This window comes from Prionailurus bengalensis, chromosome E1 (genome assembly GCF_016509475.1).
Source record: "Prionailurus bengalensis isolate Pbe53 chromosome E1, Fcat_Pben_1.1_paternal_pri, whole genome shotgun sequence".
Taxonomy (NCBI): domain Eukaryota; kingdom Metazoa; phylum Chordata; class Mammalia; order Carnivora; family Felidae; genus Prionailurus; species Prionailurus bengalensis.
Window position 1 is genome coordinate 38941628 of NC_057347.1, and position 24810 is coordinate 38966437.

The 24810-nt window shown below is 58.3% G+C and overlaps 1 protein-coding gene across 6 annotated transcripts in view; it reads left to right on the forward strand.

The window, feature by feature from the left end:
- The window catches only part of RARA (retinoic acid receptor alpha), a 43668-nt gene that overhangs the window by 14585 nt on the left and 4273 nt on the right, over positions 1-24810 (forward strand). For 3 of the 6 annotated variants that reach the window (XM_043584358.1, XM_043584359.1, XM_043584357.1), the window contains exons 2-5: positions 6719-7263; positions 21040-21188; positions 22422-22563; positions 24586-24746. In XM_043584358.1, the coding sequence (XP_043440293.1) occupies positions 7086-7263; positions 21040-21188; positions 22422-22563; positions 24586-24746 (630 nt within the window). In that variant the 5' untranslated portion in view covers positions 6719-7085. Of the gene's footprint in view, positions 1-6718; positions 7264-15007; positions 15738-19508; positions 19759-21039; positions 21189-22421; positions 22564-24585; positions 24747-24810 lie in introns of those variants that run through there. The other 3 variants (XM_043584360.1, XM_043584362.1, XM_043584361.1) reach the window with 3 other exon arrangements.

The following is a 24810-nucleotide window of genomic DNA, read 5'->3' on the forward strand; positions in this document are numbered from 1 at the left end:
GGAGGGGTATGGGGCGGGGTACAGTCTGACTCAGGCCTGGTCTGGGGTCAGAGCCAAGAGGATATCCTGAGGCAGGGGATTGGCGTTCCCGGCTTCCCTGCAGTCGAGGTCCCCAGGGAGGGGTGCTGGGAGGGGATTGGTAGGACCATGTCCTGCTGACTTTCTGCCCTAGGATTCAGAATCTGGCAATCTCAGGTTTAGGGCAGAGCTGAGGGGATAGCGGAGGGCGGGGATTGCTGTAGCCTTACACACACACACACACACACACACACACACACACACACACACACAACCTTGCTGTGTGTGCTCCCATTGTGAGAACAGTGTTTCCTGCGTGGTATAGTGGGGAGACAAGTGGTGAGGGGGCAGCTGCCAAGGTGAAGGTGGGGAAAGCCCCATGCCAGGCTGGGTATAAGGACGGTGGTTTCCAAGCTGGGGGGGGGTCCCCTTTGTCTGTGCCCCCTTGGTCCCCTGCCCGGACAGAGGGGCCTTTGTTTGGTCCACACACTCCTGTGGTCTGGCTGTGGCTTCGGCAGGCTCATCTCTTCCTCTTCCTGTTTTCTTCCTTCCCTGTAGGTTGCTCCCTCCTCGAGGCCTGGGCTGCCCCCTGCCCTTTCACCTACTCTCTGCTTTGAAAGAAGACCCAGTGGGTTCCAGGGGAGGGGGAGCTCAGCCACCTTGAGCTTTGGAGGTCCCAAGCATGTCTCCTAGGGGGCTCTGGGGTGCAGTCTTTGGGGATGCAGGAGTTGGAGGCACTGTCATGCCCACAGAGACCACCAATTCCTCCTCCCAGAACCTGGCCTGTCCTAGGTTTGGACTTACCCAGTTGCCCTTTCTGCTTGGTAATCAGTCACTGCTGGAGGTCAGGTGGCCCTGCGTAGCTGGGACAGAACCTAGGGCCAGGTGGGGGCACAGGTTGAGGGGACATCAGACCCACTCTTCTGGGACTGAGTGCTGCATCTTGAGGCAGTTGGGCAGTGGCAGCATACAGAGGAAGATGCTGGACTTCATCCCTCCCCTAATCCCCTCTGAGGATGTGCTAAGGGCCTGCACATGTTTGGGGCAGGTTTTCAAACAAGTCCTAGCTCTAGTGAGGCAGGCCTGGGGTTGCAAGGGTCTGGTAGAGAAGAGGTGCCCTGTACCTGTCCTGACATAGTCCAGGGCCTCCTGGGGTGGTGATCTCTTTCAAAGTGGGGCTGGCCTTGCTGGCTCCCTGCAGCTGGGACTCTGGTGAGCAAAAGGTAAACAGAGGACCAGAGTGGCCAGACTGTGGACTTGGAGGAGAGGGGTGAGAGCCTTGGCCAGAGGAACCTTTGGAAAAGGGAAAGAGGGAGTAGTGATCATCACTGCACCCCAGACCCTGCCTGAAGATCTGAAGAGCTAGGAGGAGGGGAGAAGTTGTGGCTTTGTGTGTGTGTGTGTGTGTGTGTGTGTGTGTGTGTGTTCCTGGAAAGTTTATAAATAGTTCCAGCCCACTGTTCTGGTTTAAAATCTGCCCTGTCCCGCCCTGTCCTGCCCTGCCCTGCCCTGCCAGCTCCTTATCTGATAGGGGGTACAGAGGGTCCAGGTCTTTGTTTCCACCAGGGTTCATGTCCTGTGTGTTCCCCTGGGTACCCCGTCAAGTTGAGCTGAGCTTTGGGTGTCATTTGCCTATGATTCACTGACTGTCTAGAATGCTGAGGAAAACCCCATCTCCCCTTCTTTTAAGCTGCCCGGTCTCTGTCCCTATCTCTCAGCCTCTCTGGGACTGCCTGCCTTCTGTTCCTTGGGAGCCATTGTTGCAGAGGAGCCTGGGAGCTGAGAGGAAGGAGTCAATGAGGAAGGGAGGCTGGATCAGCTGGGTTTGGGGACCCCCGGCTCCTCTTCTCTGGGGATAGGAAAGGAAATAGTCTATTTCTCTTCCCTTCCTCCCCTCCCCAAATCCAAAAGGTTTCTCTTTTTTGGTTTGTGAAATGAAAGAAGGGAATTTGGGAAAGCGCTGTGGTTGGGCGTCCACCCACACCCGAATATCCCTCACCCACATCCCTCTTCTCAGTCTGGGGGGAAGCAGACCCTGGAAAATGGGTAATTGTCTCTCCGGGGCCTGTCCACAGACACTAGCCCTGGTTGGGAAGAGGGAAGGGAGAGCAGACACATGGCCCAGGGAGGCACCGGGTGTGGTGAGAGGTGTGGGGAAAGGGGCCCTGTTGCCCAGCACCGCCTATGTGCCCAGTGCTGTGCTAGGTGCTTTCCAGACTCATATGTCTGAAACCACACATCCAGTTGTTGAGAGGGGTAGCTCACAAGTGAGTAAACAGACGCTTAGAGAGGTTAAGTGACTTGCCGAAGGTCACCCAGAGTGGCAGAGCTGAGATTTGACCCTACAAACCTCTCGTTCTTTCTACCGTCTTCATGGCTCAGCCAGCCCTTGCCTTTTCCTCTAGGGGTGTGAGTTTCCCCTGGCACTTTTTGGGAGTGAGGGAGGCTCTGGTGGGCAGGGTGCATGGCTGGTGGCTGGCACTCCAGCGCCCACCCCCTCCGACTGTGCCCAGGCGAGGCTCAGCGTATTGGAGGGATGGGCCTGTGGTTTTCTCTGCCTTGAGGGAGGGTGCCCACGGGTAGTAGAGCTGGTGGGCAGAGGGTGGAGGTTGGAGGTAGGTAGTTTGTTTTCCCTCTCTTTGGTGGTTTCAGTTCTCTGCCAGTGTCTTCTCTACCCCTGGGTCCAGGTAGCTGGGGGCCAGGTGTCTCCCCAGGGATCATGGCTCCAGAGGGAGCTTCTGAGGCAGGGCCTGTGCTCTTTGGCTCAGCCCCCATCATCCCTGCCCTCTCCCATCCCTGTTCCCTGGCCAGCCTGGCCCTCGGCTCATTTCCATGACCTTTACCCCCTCCCATGGCTCAAGGTCCTCCCCAGGGAGCTGAGTAACTCTGCACCAGAGTTTGCAGGCTGAGCAGGGTTAGGGATAGTGAGGCTCTCATGGGGTGAGGGAGGCCTTCCAGTCTCTCACTGGGGTGTGGCTTTGGAGTGCAGGGGGTTTTGAAGTTTGGTCCCATGTCTAACTCCTCACAGGCATTAAGGTGGGCATAGTCATCTCTCCTCTGGGGGCAGGGGTGGGATGCAGAAGGTCCAGACTGGACCGACTGAATCCACCCCCTATTTCCCAAAAGCTGAGTCAGAATGCCTGGGGTCTAGAGTGAATGGCTTTCTGGGCCTCAGCTTCCTGGGCCTCACCTCAGGGAGGCTGGCCCCTGTGTGGACGTAAACCCTCCTGAGTATTTGTCAGAGGGTGCACCTCAGTGTGTGTTGGGTGCTGGGCCCCCAGGGAGGCAGGTACAAAGGCCAGCCTGGCTGTGTGAGGGCCAGGGAGAATGTGCAGTTTGGGAAACTGTGGGGCTGTGGTTGTGTGTCTGTGGGGAGCTGTGTCCTGGGGCCGTGCACACAAGCCCTGAACCATGTTCATTGTGTGGTGAAGCCCAGGTGTGGAGAGATGGTATCTCCAGGTTCCCTCTCTTCACGTGCGTGCCCGCACACACACAGGCTGGGGCGTGCAAGCATGCTCTTGCCCACCCGGATGCTTTCCATAGACTTGCATGTATGAGTTTCTGCAGGGGAGAGAGAGAGAGAGAGAGAGAGAGAGAGAGAGAGAGTGTGTGTGTGTGTGTGTGTGTCTGACTGTCAACGCTGATGAGGCTCGGCCAACCCCTCCTTCCCTTGCCTGGCTCCCTCAGCTCAAGAGTTCCCGTTGTGTGGGGCCCCACAGGGGCGTGGGGGGCTGGGGTGGCAGCTGGCCCAATGGGTGGGGCCCCTGTTCCTCTGACGTCAGCCTTCTCAGCCTGGGAGGGAATCAACAAGGGCCTGGGGAGAGAAGGGGGTACTTCATTCAGGAGTAAGGAGAGAGGCCTTATGGTTGTCATAATTAGTACCAGTAAAAATCATGGTCATTAACAATGTCCAGATTCCACTCCTGGGGGAGCTGCCCCCTCCCTAGCAAGTACCTGTCCCCTCTCCCCCTCCCTCAGCCTGGCCCAGCTGGGCCCAAAAGTCCTGGCCTTGTCCACTGTGGCCTTGGCAGGAACTCCTCTATCCCAGGCATGGTCCTCTGCCAAACGCTGGCCATGTGCATGTCCCTTGGATTCTAGGTCTGAGCCTGGAGCTTAGAACCTGGTGTGGCCTAGGCTTGGTGGGGGAGGTAGGGGGAGGAACAGGGGTTGGAAATGCAGGCAGTCCTTAGTTTGGGTCTTTGTGACCTTGTTTCTTTCCTTTTTCCTTTTTTCTCTTTCTCTCTTTCCTTTTCTCTTCCCTTCTTCTTTGTGTAATATTTATTTTTTATTTTTAATTAAACCCTACCCCCAATGTGGGGCTCAAACTCATGACCCTGACATTGAGAGTCACACGCTCTACTGACTGAACTGGTCAGGGGCCCCTCCTTTCTTCTTTTTAACAGGTTTATTGAGATGTAATTCATATACCGTAAAATTCACCCATTAAAGTGTATAACACAGTGGTTTTTGTATACTCACAGAGTTGTGTGCATGTCCCCACCATCAATTTTTGAAGATTTTCATCACTCTAAAAAGACCCCGTTAACTGTCAGCAGTCACCTCCCATTTCCTTCAAACCCACCCCCTAGCCCCTGGTGACTGCAGTCTGCTTTCTGTTTTTATAGATTTGTCTATTCTGGGTGTTTCATAGAAATGGAATCATCGTATGTAGCCTTTTAGAACTAGCATGACTGTTTTCATGTTGTAGTAGTATATGTCAGTACTTCATTCCTTTTTCTGGCAGAATTAAGTTTGCATGTGGATGGACACTCTGTCCATTCATCAGCTGATAGACATTTGGGTCGGTTCTACTTTTAGGCCATTGTGAGTAATACTGGTCTGAACATCTGAGCACAAGTTTTTGTGTGAACTTATGTTTTCATATCTCTTGGGGAAATACCTAGGAGTGGACTTGCTGGATCATAAGGTAACTCTGTTTAACTTTTTGAGGAACTGCCACATTGTTTTCCAAAGTGGTTGTACTGTTTTACATTCCCTCCAGCAGGTGTATGAGGGTTCCGGTTTCTCCATATCCTTGCCAGATTTATTCTTTTTGATTATAGTCATCTTGGTGGATCTGAGGTGATATCTCATTGTGGTTATTTATTTACTTATTTAAATGTTTATTTATGTTGAGAGAGAGAGAGACAGAACATGAACAGGGGAGAGGCAGAGAGAGAGGGAGATGCAGAATCCGAAGCAGGCTCCAGGTTCTGAGCTGCCAGCACAGAGCTTGACGTGAGGCTTGAACTCACAAACCGAGAGATCTTGACCTGAGCTGAGGTCTGATGCTCCATGCACCAAGCCACCCAGGTGTCTCTCATTGTGGTTTTAAAAGGCTGTTTCTTTGGGGCGCCTGGGTGGCTCAGTTAAGTGTCCTACTTCAGTTCAGATCATGATCTCATGGTTCATGAGTTCGGGCCCCACATCAGGCTCTGTGCTAACATCTCGGAGCCTGGAGCCTGCTTCGGACTGTGTGTCCCTCTCTCTCTTTCCCCTCCCCCGCTGGCACTCTGTCTCTGTCACAAAAATGAGTAAATATTAAAAAACAAATAAATGGCTGTTTCTTTTTGTCTTTTTTTGTCTTCACATATGTACAATGCCATACATATGTCATATATATGTGTATATGTATTTGTATATAAAGAAATATACCCATGTACATGTATTTATTTTAGTATATCCTATACCTCAGGTGGATTTGATTGGAAGCATCCTCTTGCGGATGCTTCTCTTTTTCCCCTTTCTCTCTTTTCCCTTGTTGCTGCCTTTCTGTCTGTGTCATGGCGTCTCTGGGTTCATCTCTGCCTCTCTCTGCCCCATGGTGTTATCTGTGCATGCCCTTCTGATCCCAGCTGTTCAAACAGGGTTTGGATCTGTATACACACACGTGTGTGTGTGTGTGGGGGGGCATCTGGTCCTTCATCGTGTGCCCTCCTCCCACCCCATCCAGGGATGTTGCTTTTGCCACCGACCATGAGGGTGAACTTTGAATTCATCAATCTCCCTTACCGTTTCATTGCCTGGGGCTGGGGAGGTTCTATCCTGGGCAATCCCTACCCTTCTTACACATTGCCCACCCCTGGCCCATCATGCTGGTAAGCATTGGAGGTGATACCCAGGAGTCCTTGGTTCCCGTTTCCTTATTTGTGTGTATGTCAACGGTCCTCCTCCCTAGGCCTGTGGGACAAACCCATCTGGGGTGCTGGGGCTTGGATTTTGGGGGGAAGTGGTATAAGAGGGGCCCCCTGGCCTAGGAGTCATTTTTCTGAGAAGTGCCAATGCTTTAGGGAAGCGGCTTTTCCTCCCCCACCCTCCTCCCCTCAGGCACACGGTTCTTTGTATCTTGACCTCAGGTAACCCGCACTGGGGGGAGGAGGAGGGCCAGCTGCTGGCCTCTGCCACAGGGATCCTCTGGGGTGGCAGACCCTGACCTTTCCCCTCAGGACTGTGGGTGAGAGGCCCTTTGTGGCTCTGGGCTCTGTCCTCGTCTCCCCAGCCTGGCTGTGCTATCCTGCCACCCCCAGCAGTGTCTGGGCCCTGCTCCCAGGCTGTCTCTGCCAGCCAGGCATGGTGCCAGCTGTCTGCTCAGCCGGGTGCCACGGGAGAATCTCCGGCCGCCCAGGTTGGGGAGCTCCACGGGGAATGCCCGTGTACCCGCTCCTCAGTGCCCACTCACCTGCCTTTCCTTTTTCTGCAGTGCCACAGAACATGGCCCCCCGAGCCGCCTAGCCAGGGCCCATCTGGGAGAGGCATCCTCTTCGGTGTCCTGAAGGCCAGCTCTGGACCTTCCCAGAAAAGTGCCAGCTCACAGAACTGCTTGACCGAAGGACCAGCTCTTGGGACCTCCCCCAACCCACGCGGCCCCCCGCTAGAGTGGGGGATCCAGGAGGCTGAGATTAGCCTGTTGGCCTTGGACAGAAGCTCCAGGACAGAAGGGGGGGGGTGGGCTGACCACCCAGACCCCCTCTGGGCCCAGGCCCCATGCCCCGAGGAGGGGCAGCCTGAAGCCCGTCAGAGCCTCCTGCCAGACTGTCTGCCTACCCTTCTGACTGTGGCTGCTTGGCATGGCCAGCAACAGCAGCTCCTGCCCAACACCTGGGGGAGGGCACCTCAATGGGTACCCGGTGCCCCCCTACGCCTTCTTCTTCCCGCCAATGCTGGGTGGACTTTCTCCGCCAGGCGCCCTGACCACTCTCCAGCACCAGCTTCCTGTCAGCGGCTATAGCACACCATCCCCAGCCAGTAAGTGGGGTGGTGGGAGGCTTGGTGGGAGGGGGCTGTGGAGATCGGCAGGCCTCAGGGCTTGGCCTCCAGGCACATCTGTTCTGCGCGTCTTCTCTAGATGAGGGGGACCATCGTTGTGTGTGTGTGGCGGGGGGTGGCTCCAGGCTGGTAACAGTGGTTGTTTGATGTTGGGGGCAGCTGAGGGAGAGATGCAACCGTGCCGTTCCCCGGGGCTCCTGGCGCCCTCTCCTGTGCTGTGCTCTTGAGGGCCTTATAAATAGCTCCGAGGACTGGACACAGAGGCCGGAGGCGGGTAAACACACCTCTTGACATTTGGTGGAAATGGCAACTCTCCTGAGAGTGGCACCCCACCTCCGTCCCACCCCTCTGAGGAAAGAGCTTGAGGGCGCAGACTGCCCTGGAGGCTGACGAGTACCCCCACCTCTCCCCTCCCTGCCAGCTCCGCCCACGGTTGCCTGGTGGCCAGGGCCAGTGTCCCAGGAGGGGGCGCCCAGCCTGGACTCTGGCTGTGCACGCATGCATGGTCTTGGCAGGGCCTGTGTTTTCTCTGTGACTCCACCCTCTGCCACGGGGGTCGCCTGTTGGCTGGACAGGGGTCTCGGTACCCTTCCCCGGCTGGCCGAGCCAGGTAGTGGGAGGTGGCAGCAGCTATGGCCAGCTGGCGGAGTCCAGGCCTCGGGCCTGCCAGGCCGCTTACAGTAACTCTGGCCCCCAGGGCCCAGCTGGGCACCAGGCCAGGGCTCGGGGAGGAGGGAGCAGGGGCCTGGCCTGGGGCGGGAGGGGTTGGAAGCAGCAGAATGGGCCATGGACGGTTGGCTGGTCGGTCAGCTGCTGACCTGGGAAACGTGTCCCACCTCTCCTGGTGGGCGGGGACTGAACACCCTGCCCCGGGCACCCACTGCCCCTCCCACAGCCCCTGGCAGGCTGCCTGGCACCACTGCCCTGTGCGCCCGGCTGGGCTGGGTCAGTGCCCCCTTCTCAGTGTGGGGGCAGCACACTCTCGCCGGAGCCAGGGAGTCTCTTTGTCCCTGGGGCAGGCCCTGGCCGGGCGCCTCGCTGCCCGCACTGGCCGTCTGCCCACCGCCACCACCGCTTCCTGGACCTCCTCCTCTGGCTCCGCCACGGCCCCTCCCTCCCAGGCCCCACCGGCTGCTGGAGCAGGGGCTCCGTGTCTGTTCCTACAGGCTCCCCCTCTTTCTGGCCTGGGACCAGAGGGCAGGCAGATACTCCTCAGTTTCCACTGCAATGCCATTCATTCTCTACCTTCTGTTTCCTCCCTCTCTTCTGTCCTCATACGGCAGTGGCTGGTGGCACAGTGACCCGGAGTTGGGGGAACTCCGAGTTTGGCCTAGTCTTCCAGTCCATGCTAGGTGGCCAGGGAGGCCAGTCTCTGGGTTCAGGGTTGCTGGGGAATGGAATTGGGGTTGTGGGCACGTCTGTGGTTCTTTTTGTCTACAGACACTGGAATTCGTATTCTTGGCTGGAGTAACTGGAGTGTCTCCTTCCTGCCAGGGTGGGATTTTTAGGGAGGGAGACGTGGGGGGCTTGCAACCTGGTACCTGTGGATAATTTGTCCTTCCCCAGGTGATGGGAACAAAGCCCCAGACACTGCTCAGAGTTGGAGGTGGACTGGGTTCTTGCCCATCCTGTGTCAGACGAGCAAAGAGCAAATGCTATGTCCTCTGAATGTTGCAAGCTTCTTCCCCTTTCTTAGAGGTGGGTGGGGAGGGCTTCCGGGTCCCCCACTTCCCACCCTGGTAACATTCTCCCCCCCCCAGGGTGGGGTGCCCACATTTTGGGCAAGTGGAGCCTTCTCTGGCTTTCCCCACCCAGGTTAGGCAATGCTCCTTTCCTGCCCCCTCCCTCTGTGAGCCTGTGGGTTTCCCTACCCTTCCCCTCTTCCTAGTAAACAACAACTTCTCTTCCTACCTAGACCCCCAGCTTCTGAGCTTCTCCCTGCCATTCTCCTACTCTGGGACCAGGGGTGTAGCCATGAGCTTCAGGGAGCCAGGCATCTCCCCTCCTTCTGTGCAGGGCTGGGTGGCCTGGTGACCCAAGCTCCTCAGCCCTGGGTAGTGAAGCATGACAGATCAAAATTCGTATGTGTTAGAGATGGAGGCAGCCTCATTTCTCTTCTCTCCCTGCCATGAGGCTGGTGCCAGGGGTCAGGCAGTTCCTAGGAGAGGTAGACATTGGTGGCCCCCATTCCTGCAGAGAGCAATGGTCACCTTTTTTTGTAGGAAGCCTCAAATGGGAGGCTCTTTACTCCCATTTCCCACCAACAAAGGTGTTTGCATAGTGCCCCTCCCTTTCCCATCCCTCTTCCCATGTAATGTGGAGGCCGGACCTTGGGTGTCTCGGGTGTATCCTTCAGAGACCCAGTGGCCTGTGGAATGACAGGTCTGGGTCACTGTTGGGGAAGGGGTATTTCTCTTACTCCGGTCAGGGAGTCAGAGTAAGAGGCCCCAGAGATGGGACAGGATTCCCTCCCCACCTCCCCAGAGCCCCTGGGGCTTGATCTCTGAGGACTGGTATTTACTATGGAGGGTTGAGATTCTGTGTGCATTGTGGGGAGGGTCAGGGTTGTGTGTGTTTTAGGGGTGGGGGTGTCAAGGCTGAGTGTGTGTTGGGAAGGGGGTTAATGGCTTGTGTGTATGGGGTGAGAAGGTCAGAGCTGAGCATGTCTTGGGAGAATCAAATCCAGAGCTGGGGGGGGGGGCGGTCAGTCTGTATGTGTGCTGGAGGAGGCGGTGACTTAGGGCATAGAGTGTTTAAAGGAGAGGTCTGCGGATTGTGCTGTGTGTCTCGGGAGGTCAGGGTCTCTTCTTATCGCCAGTTTAGGCTGGGGGTGGTGGTGTGGGGAGTGGGGAACACCAACCTGCCCGTGTTGTTGCTCACTGTAGGAATCCGTGTGGGCTACCTGCTGTAGTGGAGCCTGAGTTCTGGCTTTGCCACTTAACTACATGTGATAACCTCTCTGAGCACGTTTCCTGGTCTGTAAAACAGGGATATTACCAGAACCTCCCTCAAAGGCTGAGATTAGGCAAGATCACCGACGTAATGTTCTCAGCTCTGCGTCTGCTTGTGGCATCCTGTCGTCTGCATCCTTGCTGTCTCCTGCGTGGTACCGTTACCACGGTGAAAAGGGGACCCATGTCCCTTCTAGGTGGAGGAGTTGGAGAGAACTGGATGCTGACATGTGTGGACCACGTACTATGTGCCCCAGATTATCTCTATGGTGCTGGGAGAGGGTTATTATCCCCATTTGTATTTGAGGAACTGGTGTGGGTGGAGGTTAAGTGATTGGGTTAAGTGAGCGGTAAAGCTGACCTATTTTCCACCATCCAGATAGGCAGCTGCAGGAGGGTATGGTGGTGGGCACTCCTGGGTTGGGGGAGCCTTTGGGGGGGAGGGGTCTGTCAGGGCCAATGATGAAACCTCCTCTCCTATGGCTGAGTCCCACTTCTGCCCAGGAACCTCCTGCTTTCCCCCAGTAGGGGGCGTCAGGGAAGGCAGCCAAGCCACACCCCCTCTTCTGTGTTTTGGATCCTGAAGGCTGGAGGCAAAGAGCCCTAAGAGGCCTGGGCCAGATCTCCATCCTGTCCTGGAAACTGTGGATACAATCTGTTCACACCCATCCCCACCCCCGAATCTGCCCGCTGCAGCCCACTGGAGTTTGCAGAGCTCAGTAGGCAATCCTCCCGTCCCCCTCCAGACAGACATTGTAGGAACAGAGTGTAAAAGCCACAGTTGTTATTCTTATTTTGTTTCGATTTGTGGGGTGGGGGCAGGGAAGTTGGAAGCAATCAGTAGAGGAGCTAGAGATGGGAACCCCAAAAGACTGGCTCCAGACTTTTCCTTTCTGTCCACATATTCCTAGTGTGTGTGCCTGGAGACTGGGGAGACCAAGGAGGGAGTGAGCCCCTCTTCCTTTCTTCTGCCACTCCCTTCCTTTAGTCTCTTCCTCCCACCCTCCCTTCCGTCCACTCTTTCCCTGGACAATAAGAGAGACAGCCCAGGGAGAGAGGGTATTGCTAGCAGTGCCTTTCCAGAGGTCCAAAATGCTGAGTCAGCCAAAGATTGTTGGATGGGATTTTGAGTGAAAATGGGGCCCCTCACCTTTTATCTGGTAGCAGTGATAATGCATGAGCTCCCTCAGGCAGGACTCAGGGAAGGAAGCCTGTCTTCCTCTTGGGCTGGCAGGACCTGAGACATTGGGTCCACCCCATGCCAAGGGCCATGTGCCCACAGGGATGTGCCAGTGCAGGCTATGACTACCCTTTAGGGGGTAGCATCTGTAGAAAGAGGAAGTGTTTCCCTTCTCCAGATCACTTTGGGGCAGTGCCCACGTGGCCTCCTCCTCCTCCTCCTCCTCTATGGAGTCAGGCACAGCCAGTGGAGCTGGGTGTCCCAGGGTAGACTGGTTAGATCAGCCCTGGCTAGATCAGCTATAGAGGCTCTCCCCTCCCCATTTTGACTTCTGGGTTACTGAGAACCTCAAGCAGCCCACAGACCAAGGCACCATGGGCAGAAATCTTAAAAAAGACTGCTCTTCCTATGCAGCCTAGGGCAGGTCACCTATCCTCTCTCTGAGTCTGTATCCTCTTCAAAGCAAGACCCTTAATGCGTTCCTGGCTGGGTGAGTTGCTATGAGGCCACAGTGACCTGCTGACTGTTGAGCCTGGGTGAGCTTCAAGTATCTTGCAAGGGCAGTGATGATGAGGTGGGTGGAGTTGGGCCCTCGTCTTGGGGGATGACCACCCTATACTGTACTGGGACCCCATGTCTGGGTCCAGGCCTCATGATTTTCTGTTTGTGATCCCCTCCAGGTGGGGTTGGGGACAGGAGGGAGCCTGGAACAAGTGGGGGCTAGTTCAGTTCAGCCCATACCTGCTGAGGGCCTGCTAAACACACAGTCCTGGAGGAGCTGTGGGGAATGTCACAGAGAAGCGGCAGAGGAGGCCTGGACCTCAGGCCTGCAGGTAGCTGTGGCTGGAGCCCTCCCTTGGCCACCAGAACCTTCCTTTTTCCCTCTTCTCCCTGTGCCTCAGGAAACTGTTCTTCTCTGACATGCCTCATGACCTTGCTGCTGCCCAGAACAGGTATCTCACCTGGACTTTTCCCTTTCTCCAGCTCCAGAAATCCTACCATCCTTTAAGGAACATCCTGAATCCAGAAACCCTCACGTCCTCTCCCTAGAAACCTTCACAGATGTTTCCCATTCCACACTACACTCTCCCACCTTTGAAACCTGTGTGTCATTTTTTTTCTCTTGTAACACTCATCCTTCTACCACGAAGTGACTTCTTCCTGCCTAGTTCCTGCCGTGAGCTGTAATCATTTGGGAGATCTTTTCCCAGTTACCAGGTCTTTGATGGCAGAGACAGTCTCAGATCCCTTAGTAGCTCACAGCAGTGAACACAGGGCCTAGCACATAACTGATGCCCAGGAGCTATCTCGTTTGGGAGGAAAGATCCCAAAGGCTGTGGAAGCAGTCTGCCCTCTTCCCCGTCACTCAACCACTGCCAAGGCTTGCATATGTGCCCCAGACCCCAGCATTCCACCTGCAGCCCAGACTTCACTTAGGTGGGACCTCACTTTGGAGCCCACAGCCACCTGTCCGCCAGACCAGTAGATGTCTGTACTTCGCAGTCTTGGGAACTTTGCTGTTGCAAAGCCACACACCAGAGTGCTCTTGGCTACCCTCCCCCTGTCCTTTTATGCTGCCTGGACTGTTGTAGCAGCTACTAACCGGTCTCTCTTGCCCCCCTACAGTCCATTCTTCACACAGCTGCTAGAAAGATCTTACAACACTGTAAATCAGATCTTGCTTCTCCTCTGTTTGGGAAGCTTTCTGTGGCTTCTCCTGGCATTTAAGATAAAATCCAAAAGTCATACTGAAGCCAACAGGCCCACCTGGTCTGGCCTCCGCCCACCTCCCCAGCCTGGTCTTATGGCTGTTTTCCTCTTGAATTTTACACTGCCTCTACCCTAGTCTTCTGTCAGTTACTTGAATGAACTCACCAACATCTCTAACCCCGGGACCTTTGCACAGGCTCCTTCCTTTACTGGGACCGCATTCCTTCCTACTCTTTGCCTGACTAACTTACAAACTTCTACTTTCTTTAGGTCTCTGCCTTGAGGTCCTCCCTGACTCTTCAATCTAAATTAGGTACCTACAGTATTAATTCTCCTTCAAAGCATACTATAGTTGTTTCCAAATACCAATTATCTGTGTGCAATTATATATATATATATATATATATAATGTAATTATTTGCTTAATGGCTGTTGCTCCTTAAGGTCTGCTAGAACAGACTCACCAGAGTATCTATATAGGAAGTGCTCAGAAAATACCTTTTCTTGAACCAGCCTGGCATGATGGGAATATGGGCTTTGGCACCAGAAAGTTCAAATACTCTAGCTTTATTAGCAGTGTGAACTTGGGACAACCCACCTAGCCTTGCTGAGACCTCAGTTTCTTTATATGTAAAATAGGAATAATGCCCCCTTATCTCTTGGAGTTGCTGTGAGGATTTAATGACCAGATTAAGAACCTGACTTCTAGAAGAATGTCCTTGGGAAGCATGTCAGTTCCCATCCTTTTTTAGAATGAGGGAGTTCTGCTGCAGGGTTAGTGGGAGTTAACAGGATACCCTCTCCTCTAGGGGCATCTCCCTCCTTCACGTACCTACCCAACCTAGACCTTTCTTCCACTGAAACTGGCATCCCGAGGGCTTCCGGGAGGAAGTGGTCAGCTGGAAGGCACCAGCCCCTCCTCTTATCTCTCCGGGGCTGGATTGCGCGGTGGGGGGCCAATCCTGGTTCCGCCGCTGGGAGACACCTTGGGCGGGGCTTTGCTCGCCGGAAGCACGCAGAGCGTGGGGAGGAGAGCCCCTTCTGCAAGCGTTTATGCCAAAGCAGACGCGCTGCCGCGTCGGGTTCCGGCGGGCGGGCGGCCGGAGTCACACATGATGTCACAGACAATGACACAAGCCGGGTGTCTCATCCCGACACTACGCCTGAGCTGCACAATGTCACACCCGGGACACTCGGCACACGCTGCACGTTGCATTCGTGGCGCTAACACTTGGCCACGCGCGCCCTGGTCCCTCGCCTCCTGCGGCCACTCTCCGAGGCTCCAGGGACGCTGGCCTGGCCTGAGGGGGCCGGGGGCCGGTGGGCGAGCCCCGCGAGCGGGCTGGCAAGCGGGTGATGTCACGGGCAGCGGTGGGTGGGTCACCCGGAGGTGAGGCGCCGCCAGGCGAGTTCAGCGAGAGTTCAGCCGCATTACATTAGGCAAATGAGGCCCGGGCTGGGTGGGGGGTGTGTTAGGGGGAGGACACCGGGACCACCCCCTCCTCCCCGCCCCGTCACCTCTCCCCTTCCAGCGCCGGGCCGGGGACTGACCGAATCACTGGGAGGCCGAGAGCCGGAACTGGGATGGGGTAGACTCCCGCCCCTCTTCCGTTCCTGCCTCAGCGCCAGCCCCCACCTCTCCGCGTACCCTGCCTCCGTCCGTCCTCCGCGTACTCCTCTGTAGCCTTTCCCCATTCCGTCCCCGCTTCTCTCCTCCCCCTTCCCAGGCTCCCCCCACTCGCCCGCCACAGCCCGCCTCTCCCTGTCAATTCCCTGCGCTTCGCCCGCCGGACCCGCCGGGCAAGGGTTAAGTCAGGGGCGGTGCCTGGACGGGACGGGGCGGAGGAAAGGGGGTGGGGCCGCCGGGGAGGGGGCGCGCAGGCTCCGGGCAGGGGGCTGCGGCGAGCACCTCCGAGACCGAGCGTCGGCCGGCGGCCCCGGGCCTGGCGGAGGCGGAGCCGCGCGGGGTCCCCACCCCCACCCGGAATCCTCGTCCCGGAGAAGCCCCGGGGAGGAGGAAGTGCCCGGCGTCCCCCCGCCCCCACCCCCTGTGCCCCGCGTCGATCCCGCCCCCGGCCGGCGCACTTGGGGAGCCGCGGGACTCTGCCTAGGATAGCATGCGACTCGAGACGGGAGCCCCCTCGAGGTGGAGCCGCTGAGTTCCCGGGCCTCCGCCGGGCGTTCCCGGGGGGAGCCAAGGGACACCCCCCTCGGCCCCCGCACACAACTTCCCCGCTGTTCACCTGGGACTGGTGGAGCCGCCAGCCGACTTAGACGCAGGACTTCGGGCGACGGGCGGCCCCCGGCCCGGGTCGCCAGTCGGGGCGAGGGGGACGTGCCCCTCGCCCCCAGCTGCTCTCCGAGGATGGCGCCGCCGGCTGAGTGAGAGAGGCGGCGCGCAGGACTTCCCCGCCCGGACCTCTTGTCTTCGCGGGGAAGATGTACGAGAGTGTGGAAGTGGGGGGGCTCACCCCCACCCCCAATCCCTTCCTGGTGGTGGATTTTTATAATCAGAACCGGGCCTGTTTGCTCCCGGAGAAAGGGCTCCCCGCCCCTGGTCCCTACTCCACCCCGCTCCGGACTCCGCTTTGGAATGGCTCAAACCACTGTAGGTACCGGCCTCCCCTCTCCTATTGTAGGAGCTGGGGCTGGGGGTGGGTGGTGGAGCTTCCACTCCCACTGGGGATGCGGGCCTGGGGCGCGGTGGGGGTCTTGTCTCTACTTTCCCGTCTCTATTGCTGAAACTCGGGTGCCCTTGCTGGACAATTGGACCCTCCCAAGTAACCCCTGGGTGCTCTTTCTGTTACATTAGGGCTGAGGAACTTTAGAGGTTCCTGCCTTCGGGAAGCATTCGTTCATCTGTTCTGCTACTTCTTGCAGGGGAAGTGAAGCCCTTTGCCTCCACTTTGTATCTTCTTGCTAGGAATCCAGTAGCTTCTCGGCAGAGTGGTCCTTTCTCCCACCCTGGAGGGTGGGGTAAAGGTCCTATCTGTGGGCTTATCTGCTCCAGGAGGAGGGGCCTCCTTCCCAGGTCCCACCCGTCAAAGCCTGGGGGAGAGCCCCCTCCTGTGCAACAGCTGCTGCCCCCAGCCCTTGCCCTTGTGTCATTAGAGTCCCTGTCCAGGGAGCGCTTAGTGTCTTTGGTGTTGGCAGTGGGGTGTGGCAGGAAGGGGCAACTTCACTGACACCCGTCTGCCATCCTAACCAACTCTTTACACTGGGGAGGGCACCTGTCCATATGAGGGTTGTCCTGTCCCTGGACACTTGGCTGGCATCTTTGAGGTTTCTGTCTCAGGAATGGCAGGGAGAGGCTGCTCTGGTGGAAAGAATCCCTCCCTACTAATCCTAAACTGGTTTGTTTTCTGGGAATGAGTTTGTTTTTTGTGGGTCTGGGGCTGCTCTGGAAATGAGGGATGCATTCCCTGCCAACCCAGCTGTGTCCTTTTGTTACCCTGTTTTCGCTTAGGGATAGGAGCAGGGAACTGGGCTGACCCTAAGAGGGGTGCTGAACCCTGGAGCCCTGCAGCCAGCTCACCTTCCCGCTGTCCTCCGTCTGGGTTCGGGCTCTTCTGGAAGGGAGGGGCTCTGTGCACCCTCGAGAGCTAGCGCCTGGGGTGCACACCTGGGCGTGTTCCTACCCAGCTGTGAGGTAGTGTACCTGGGCGGGAGGGAGCCGGCGCTAGAGGGCTATTGTTACCTGGCTCGGGTTTCTTCCCTTTGCCAGCTCGGGGCTCAACTCTTCCCCGGAGCTTCTCCCACCCTCCCGACTGGCTGCCTCCCTGCTGCCTGCCTGGGAGGAGGGGTGGAGTGGGTCTCTAGGGGCCCAGCAGATTGGAGAAGGTTGAAGGGCAGCCCCCAGCCCCTTTGCTCTAGGAAGAGAGACCTGAAGTGAAGAGACACCCCACCTGTACCCCTCCCAGAGCCACCTCGCCTGCAGCTTTTCCTATTGTCCTGCCCCTTGACCTTTGCCTCTGGGGCTGAGTGGCTGGGAGGCTGCAGGCTGCCTACCCTGGGAGGGAGGGGGTGTGTGAGTGGGCCGACTTTGGCCAAAGGGGATTGGTAAGAGGTGCCACACTAAGACCCTTTTCCCCACTTTTCACAGCTGGAGGAAGGTGTTCCTCCGCAGTGGGATAATTGGGGCACGGCTGCTGTGGTCACCCCCTCCACCACCTTGGCCACCTGTGCCAGAAGACTAGGGGGAAGCTGGGATCAGAGACCTTGGGCTCCAACCCCATCTCTTCCTTTACCCCACTGGAGCAGCTCAGCTCTCCCTGGCCCCAAACTGGTTGGGGAGGAGGAGCATGGGGTCCCAACAGGCCTTGAGTTTGGTGAGGCTCGGGATAGGGAAGTGGAGAGCTGTTTCCCACACCCTGTCGGGTTAGGTAGAGCTAGAGATCTGGGTTTCCCTGTTCCCAAGGTCCCTTTGTAGGCGTGTGTATGCGTCCTCAGTGGGGGTACCAGTGGGCTCAGCCCCAAAGCTGTGGGCTGGGAGTTGTTCTGAGGCGCAGGAAAGACCTGAAGGCTTCCGGTGGTGACTTGACCCTGCCGTACATGGGGTCACACCACTGTCTTGGGAGGAATCCCTTGGTGTGTGTGGAGGTCCTATGGTGACAAGAGCCCTCCAGCCTGCTCACTGCCTCCTGCTACCTGCACGCAAGGTGCGAAGAGGGCAGCTCGCCTGTGGAAGGAGATCTTTCAATCCCGCAGGGCCCTGTGGGGACTCGCCTCCATCCCCAGAGACCCTACTGGGGGGAGGGGCACTGGAGGACAAGGGGTACACGGGATGCGGCTCCCCATCTGTCCCCCACCAATCTCACTGCTCACGCATCCGCCCGCTCCCAGACGTCCAAGAATGTGAAGCACGTGGATGCCCGTGGTGGGGGGAGGGGGAGAGATGCTTATCGGGGTGCTGGGCTAGGGGCCTCCTTCCGCCCTACGCCCAGAGCCACCCCACCCTCCCCCGCGGGGAGGGAGGAGGGGGCAGTACAGGGGGGCCCTGTGCCCCCTCCCCAGCCCTCCCCAGGGGCAGCGAGGGGAGCTGCGGAGGAGCGGGCGCCAGCTGGATTGGGAGGGGAGCCGCTGGCCAGGGGCCCGGCTGATTTCCTGCTGATCTGCTCCAGGAAACCAGCCCCTTGTGCGAGCCTGCGAACGGCTCTGGGGCGTGGGGAATCCGGAGCGCTGTGCCTCTGCCTCCTGGCCCCTGCCCGCCAAGGGTGGGGGAGGGGCACCTGGCAGTTCTGGCGGGAGGGGACGCCTGGCTTCCTGGGCCGGTTCCAGCCCTCCGAGGGGGCGCTCTCCCTCGGGGACTTGGAGCCGAGAAGGTGTGGTGCTCCTGCAGCCTTCTCCTTCGGGAAGAGGAGAGATTTGTGGGCTGGGGCCTCTTGGGAGGGAGGTGAGCAGGGAGGGGCCAGGCCCTGGCGGTCCTTCCCCCAAAGGTCCAGTGTGCAGACGGAAGGCTGACTCCTAACTCTTGCAGACGCCAGGAGGGTCCCAGAGTGCCCCCCCCCCCCCCAGGCTGTCAGGCCCAGCTTCTCTAGGCTGTTGGCCAGAGGCCGGGAGGTGGAGACTGGGCCAGGGCTCTGGGTTCAAAGGGCATGGTGCAAAACCTCCAAAGTGTTACCTGGGTGACAGGTGGGGATGTGCAGGGGGTGGGGGTGCAGAGCATGCTAGAGCCTCAGAGGCAGCCAGCCACAGTGGGGTGGGCTGCAGGGAGGCCTCACCCAGCCCAGACTGTAGCTCCCACCAAGGCTCACCTCTCCCATCCTGCCAAAAAAACGATTTAAAAAAGCACATGCTTTTAAGTTCTGTAAACACCCTCTGGACTTTGCCTTAGCTCCAAATTTCTATGGGCCTTTGCCCCTTTAGTCAGTCCCTGGCCTTAGAGCTGTCTGTCCCTCATCACGGTATCCTGTGTGTCTCCCTATGCCCTCCCTTCCCTCTGCCCCACTCTGTACCCCAAAGCTCCATCTGTCCTTTCTTCTCCTCCTGTCTGGCCCATTTTAGAGGTGGGGCTTTGGGGAGGTGGGCCAGGGCAAAGGGTGGATGCGGAGGGGAGGGGAGGTTGGTGCCTTCATCCTCTGCTTATTGGAAAGCAAGCTGGGATTCTAGGCCATGGTCCCCCCCACACACCCCCTTGTCCTTGACACCCCCCCACCCCCAACCAGTCTGGATTGTCTATTGTTACTCCTTTTACGTCTTGGAAAAAGTTAGCACAACAAAGAGCTTCTTTGTCACTCACCCCTCTGCCTCCTGGCCTCACCCAGGCCCCCCAACCCCACCCCCCCCAGCAGCTGTTCTCAGGCCTCTCGCCTGTCTGATTTGCTTGTCTGGCCTCTGAGAGGGTGAGGTGGGGGGAAAACCAGGCCAGGGCAGCTCAGTGTTGGGGTGAGAAGCAGAGAGCCAGGGGAGGTCAGTGAACAGGCTGTGGACTGGTGGGGGTATGGGCGTCCACTATTCCTTTGCTGCAGGCTGGTCTCTGGGCAGGGACGGGGCACGGGACCATGGCAGTGGTGGTCAACCAGGCTGACCAGGGAAGTGGTGCCCAGGCCCTGCAAAGAGCCAGGAAAGCCCTGCCAAGGTTGTTGGCCTGGTTCCCTGTCATCAGCCGCCTGGCAGTCCCTGGTGTGTCTGCAGGTAAGGTGGGGGCGGTGGTCGTACGCAGCCAGCCCCCAGTGTCCGGCTACTGCTTTTCTCTGTGTCTGGACTTTGGGGTCATGTGATTCATGGCCATAAGGTGCTTGGGTCAGGAGCTGCCCTGAGCTCCTTTGAATTCCAGAACCTTGCATGCTGGAGTTTGGGAGGAGACTATGTAGGATTCTGGGGTGTGGGAGGAGGCCGGGATCTACCTGCTCAGGGAGGCATCCTTGCCTCTCCTTGGCCCTGGACAAGTAGATGTGGCAAAGGCCTCTGGGGGATGCCGGGTGGCACCTTGGGAATCTGGGATTGCCTCGGGTCACAGTTCTCATCCAGCATGATACACCCCCAGCTGCCCAGGCTTTGGGCACAGACAGCCCCCACCTAACCCAGCTCTGTTCTGCCTGGGGTGATGGGCAGGGGGCCAGGCACTGGGGAGGATTTGGTAGTGGGGGCTGCCCCTGTTGGCTGGGTCACCCCCCCGGCTGCCCTCTTGGGGCTGAATAACCGGAGAGGAGGAGGGTAGTAACCCGGACATAGTATTGAGGGCAGACAGACAGAGCATTGATAAGAACAGATCCCCTTTTGTCATGCTGCTTCCCCCCTAGATAGGGGGCACCTAGAGCAGTGGGCTTCCGGGGTCCAGAGGGAGTCTTCTCCCTGCCTCCGGGGGTCCCCCTGCTTATCTCCGGGGAATCCCCACCTGCTCTGCTCCAACATTGGCAAATCTTCTTTCCACACCCTGCCTTGGGTCCCTGGCCAGGGGATTGTTTAGGTGGAGGAGGGGCTGTGGCTGCTGGCTGAGGGGTGGAGAGGGGGGAACGGAAGCAGAGGGGGTGGGGGAGTGGCCGCTTTGAATATCCTGTTGACCCCAGTTTCCTCTGCCCCCAGCTTGTGTCCTCTTCCTTCCCTCCTCATCAGGCCTTAACTCCTTCCTAACTTGGGGGAGATGGGGCCAGGGCTTGAGAGCCAGGCTGACTCCTGTCCCCAACCCCCAAGTGTGGCTATGTCTGCATACAAATCTGATGGTTTATCCTCTGATCTTTCTGGTTTTGAAAGGCGGGGTGCTGGGGGAGTAGGCAGGAGTGATGGGGTGCTGGAAGCTTCATTGGCAGCCTCATTCTCCACGTCTGGCTGTGAAGTCCCAGTTTTCCTGAGACTGTCCCTGCCTTAGAGTGAGAGCCCAGGGAGCAGTGGTGAGGGCTGGGAGAGGCAGGGTGGGTACGGTATTAGGGATGGTGACCTGGGTCTCTAACTGCTCCTCCCCTCTTCTCTCTCTAGCCATTGAGACCCAGAGCAGCAGTTCCGAAGAGATAGTGCCCAGTCCTCCCTCGCCACCCCCCCTCCCCCGCATCTACAAGCCTTGCTTTGTCTGTCAAGACAAATCCTCAGGCTACCACTATGGGGTCAGCGCCTGTGAAGGCTGCAAGGTGAGTTGAGGGGGTCACTGGGAAGGACAGTCCTGATTAGATAAATGGGATGTCCCCACTGCCTCGTCCTGGAGTATGCTGGGGGTGGGGGATGTCTCTGAAACTGCTGCCCTTGCTTCCTTCTGTGCAGAAGGTGGCAGATCCTTGGAGGAGAGGGAGACTGCATTAGAACCTTCCTGTAGATGATCAGGAACCCCCAAACCAGAGGTCCCCCCTCTGCCTGAGCCCCTCTCCTTGTCTCCATCCTCTAGCTGCCAGGGTGTGCACTCCCTTTGCTGCCACCCAGGTTGCCATAGTGAGCTGGCTGCCAACTGGGTCTTGGCTGGAAACCCAGGAGGCCTGCCCCCAGTGGCCCTGCCTGAACCTCACCATGGCAGCCTGGCGGGAGGCAGGTAAGAGCAGGCGCCCTGCCTTGGGTGCCCAGGCTTGGGCTCCCCCGGGGTCTGACTGGATTTCCCGTGCCCATGGTAGGCTCCAGAGTGCAGATGAGGCTGCCACCTTCCCAGCAGCTGTGGGTGTGGCTTCTTCCCCTCTCCCTTGTGCCTGAGCCTCTGTATTGGTTCCTTCCCCAGAGATTGGGGCTCAGAAGCTGCACGGCTTGAGGCTGCCCCTCGGCGTGGAGTGGCTATCCCCAGGGGCGGGGCGAAGACCAGGGCAAAGCACAAGGCTTCGGATGTGTGTGTCCGCCTGTCCTGTCTGGTTGTTCCTAGTTTGTCCCTGGGTGCTTGTCTCTGGTCAGCCTGTGTGTGCAGCCTCTGACCAGCCCAGGTCTGCCTGTGACCATGGACATCTGCCTGGTCGGTGACCATGTGTCTCGCTGCCTTACTCCCGATCACGTGTGCATCTCCACCTCTCTGGCTAGCCTGCGTATGTCCCTCTATGGCCTCTTTCTCCTGTGCTCTGAGCCTGGGGCTGTGGATTCCAGAGCTCTGCTTCTCTCCCATCTAGTCCCCTCTGCCCCTTTTCTTGACTCACTAGCAGCCCTGAGATCCTTCTCCCTGGGAGGGAGAAAGCCAGGCATGTGGGTATGGGTTGTGGGAAGACCGCTGCCCACCTGCAGCATTAAGGCGGGCACTGGGATTCTTCTGGGGTGTCTTTGTGGGACTATTTTCTTCACCTCGTCGGGCTTAGGGCAGCAGCAGCGTGGCTCTCCACCCTCCAGGCCGAGGCTGCAGGCCCGCCACGCTCCCACCGTGGGTGCGGCTGACCTGACTCCTTTTCCTCCATACCCAGGGCTTCTTCCGACGCAGCATCCAGAAGAACATGGTGTACACGTGTCACCGGGACAAGAACTGCATCATCAACAAGGTGACCCGGAACCGCTGCCAGTACTGCCGGCTGCAGAAGTGCTTTGAAGTGGGCATGTCCAAGGAGTGTGAGTGCCACAGTGCCAGGAGCCGGCTCTGCATTAGGCAGGGCCCGACATGCTCCTAAAAGGCCATGGGAGTCGGGGCGGGTGGATAATGTGTGTGTGGACCAGAGCGCATGTGCCCGGGGTGCAGTGTGCGGGCTCATGGTTGAGGACGGTTTGTGTACAGCTGCAAGGACCTGTCCGTCTGTCTGCACCTCTAGCCCGCTGTGTGTCTGTGTGTGGGCAGCCATTCCGTTTGCATGCAATTGGCTGCGTGTGCTCGCACACGCGTGCATGTGTGTCTGCTTCCAGGCCCCGCTGTGCTTTGGGACGGGGCTCAGGCACACCTGAGGCCCTCTGGATTGTGCACCTTAGGGGAGGGCTTGCACAGAGGGGTGCTGGCTGGTATTTGTGTGTTGTTGGGGGGGTGTGTGGCTGGCACAGGGATTTAAAAGCCATTGTCTGGTGAAGCCTGGGACCTAGAGTTGGAAGAGAGAACTGGGACTTCTCAGGTCCCAGAGGAATGGGGGTTTCCAGTTTGGGCTCAGCTGAGGCCTGATGGAGGGAGGGAAGGAGGGAGGGCTGGACAGGGAGACCCTCTTGTGTTGAATCATGGGTGTTGCCGTGGTGACCGGTGATTGATGATGTCAGAGATAAATGACGCTGACAGACGCCTCCTTGTCTGCGTGGCCGTTGCCATGGAGCCAGAGCCTTGGGGGATGGGGTGGGGGAGGGGGGCTGCGGGACCCCCTAGCCCTTTGTGGGGAGGGCAGTGGAAGAGGGAAGTGGGGAGGGAATGTGGGGGGGGGGACACAAGGAGCCCCAGAGAGGAGCAGAGGGGCCCTGCAGCATCCTGCCACCTCCTGCCTTGGGAGGCAAGGGACGCATGGTCTGGCACCCAGGAAGCGGTGGCTTTATGCTGTAGAGTGGGTGACAGCCCGGGACCCTTCCCTTCAGGGCCCAGCGCCGCCACCTCCCACTGCTTCTGCCGCCTTCCACTCCCAGAGCTTTTCAGCGCAGAAGGACCAGGGTGGGGACCCCCTCTCCCTCCCATCACCAACTCCCCCTTTCCCTCCCTCCTTCTCCTCTCCGGCTGCTCTGTGCCCCGGAGCTGAGCAGCTGCCATTTCAATAGAATTAAAGCTTCCGAATGATAAACGTCTTGTCACAGCTGCAATTTTCTCTTCCCAAATTATCCCCCCCCCCACTCTCCCTCTCCCTCTTCCCTCCTCTCCCTTGCACTTTATTGAATTTGCAGAATCGACATGAGTGATCTCCAAATTATGCCAGCTCCCCCCACCCCCACCCGCTGCCCCCTCCCTGGGCCCCCAACCCCCACCCCCCTCTCTTCCTCCAGCGTCAGCAGCCGCGCCACCACTGGCCCTGTGAGTGATTGTGTGTCTGGGATAATCGGCTGGTAACGACCCCATCGCTTCTTTAAAGCCGAGTGGTGTGTGCGGCTCAGCGCCCCTGGTGATTTGTCAGCTCCCCCGGCTAATGGGCCGAGAGATTCTCCCGCCGGGCCCCCACTTTCAGGCTGGGGAGCTGCTCGGAGCCAGTCCCTGGGACCCCCAGGGAGACTGCTGGCAGGGGGGCTGGGGGCCCGTGGAGGCAGGAACCAGTCCTTCCTGGAAGCAGAGGGAGTAGGGGGCGGGGGAGGCAGAGCACGGAGCTGGGACCCTCTGCACACTTGCTTTCAGCCCTGGACACCTGCACACTTGGAGTGTGGGCTGGTGTGGCTGTGTAGGAGTACAGGGGACACAGGCTGGCCAAGGGGTGTGTGCGCTGTGGTCACGTGCTGGGGCAGGACTTGGCGTGTGGGTCAGGTGGGTGTGGAGGGGTGGGCCGTGTGCTGGGACCTTACCTGCCTGTGCACTCGTATGTGCGCATTCACATGTGCACTCGCGTGAGTGCGCTCCTGTGCGCCTGCGCCGGGCCTGGCTGGGTGACTTCCTTGGCAGCCAGTGGTTCTGTCTGGTGGGAGGAGCTCAGGCAGGAATGGGCCACTACCTGCACCTGCTGTAACCCCGGCCTCTGCCCTCCACAGCTGTGAGGAACGACAGAAACAAGAAGAAGAAGGAGGCGCCCAAGCCTGAGTGCTCGGAGAGCTACACGCTGACGCCCGAGGTTGGGGAGCTCATCGAGAAGGTGCGCAAAGCGCACCAGGAGACCTTCCCCGCCCTCTGCCAGCTGGGCAAATACACTACGGTATGGTTTCCCCCGGCCTGGCAGGGTGGGGTGCACCCAGTGCCATGGGGCCCATCTCGCCCCT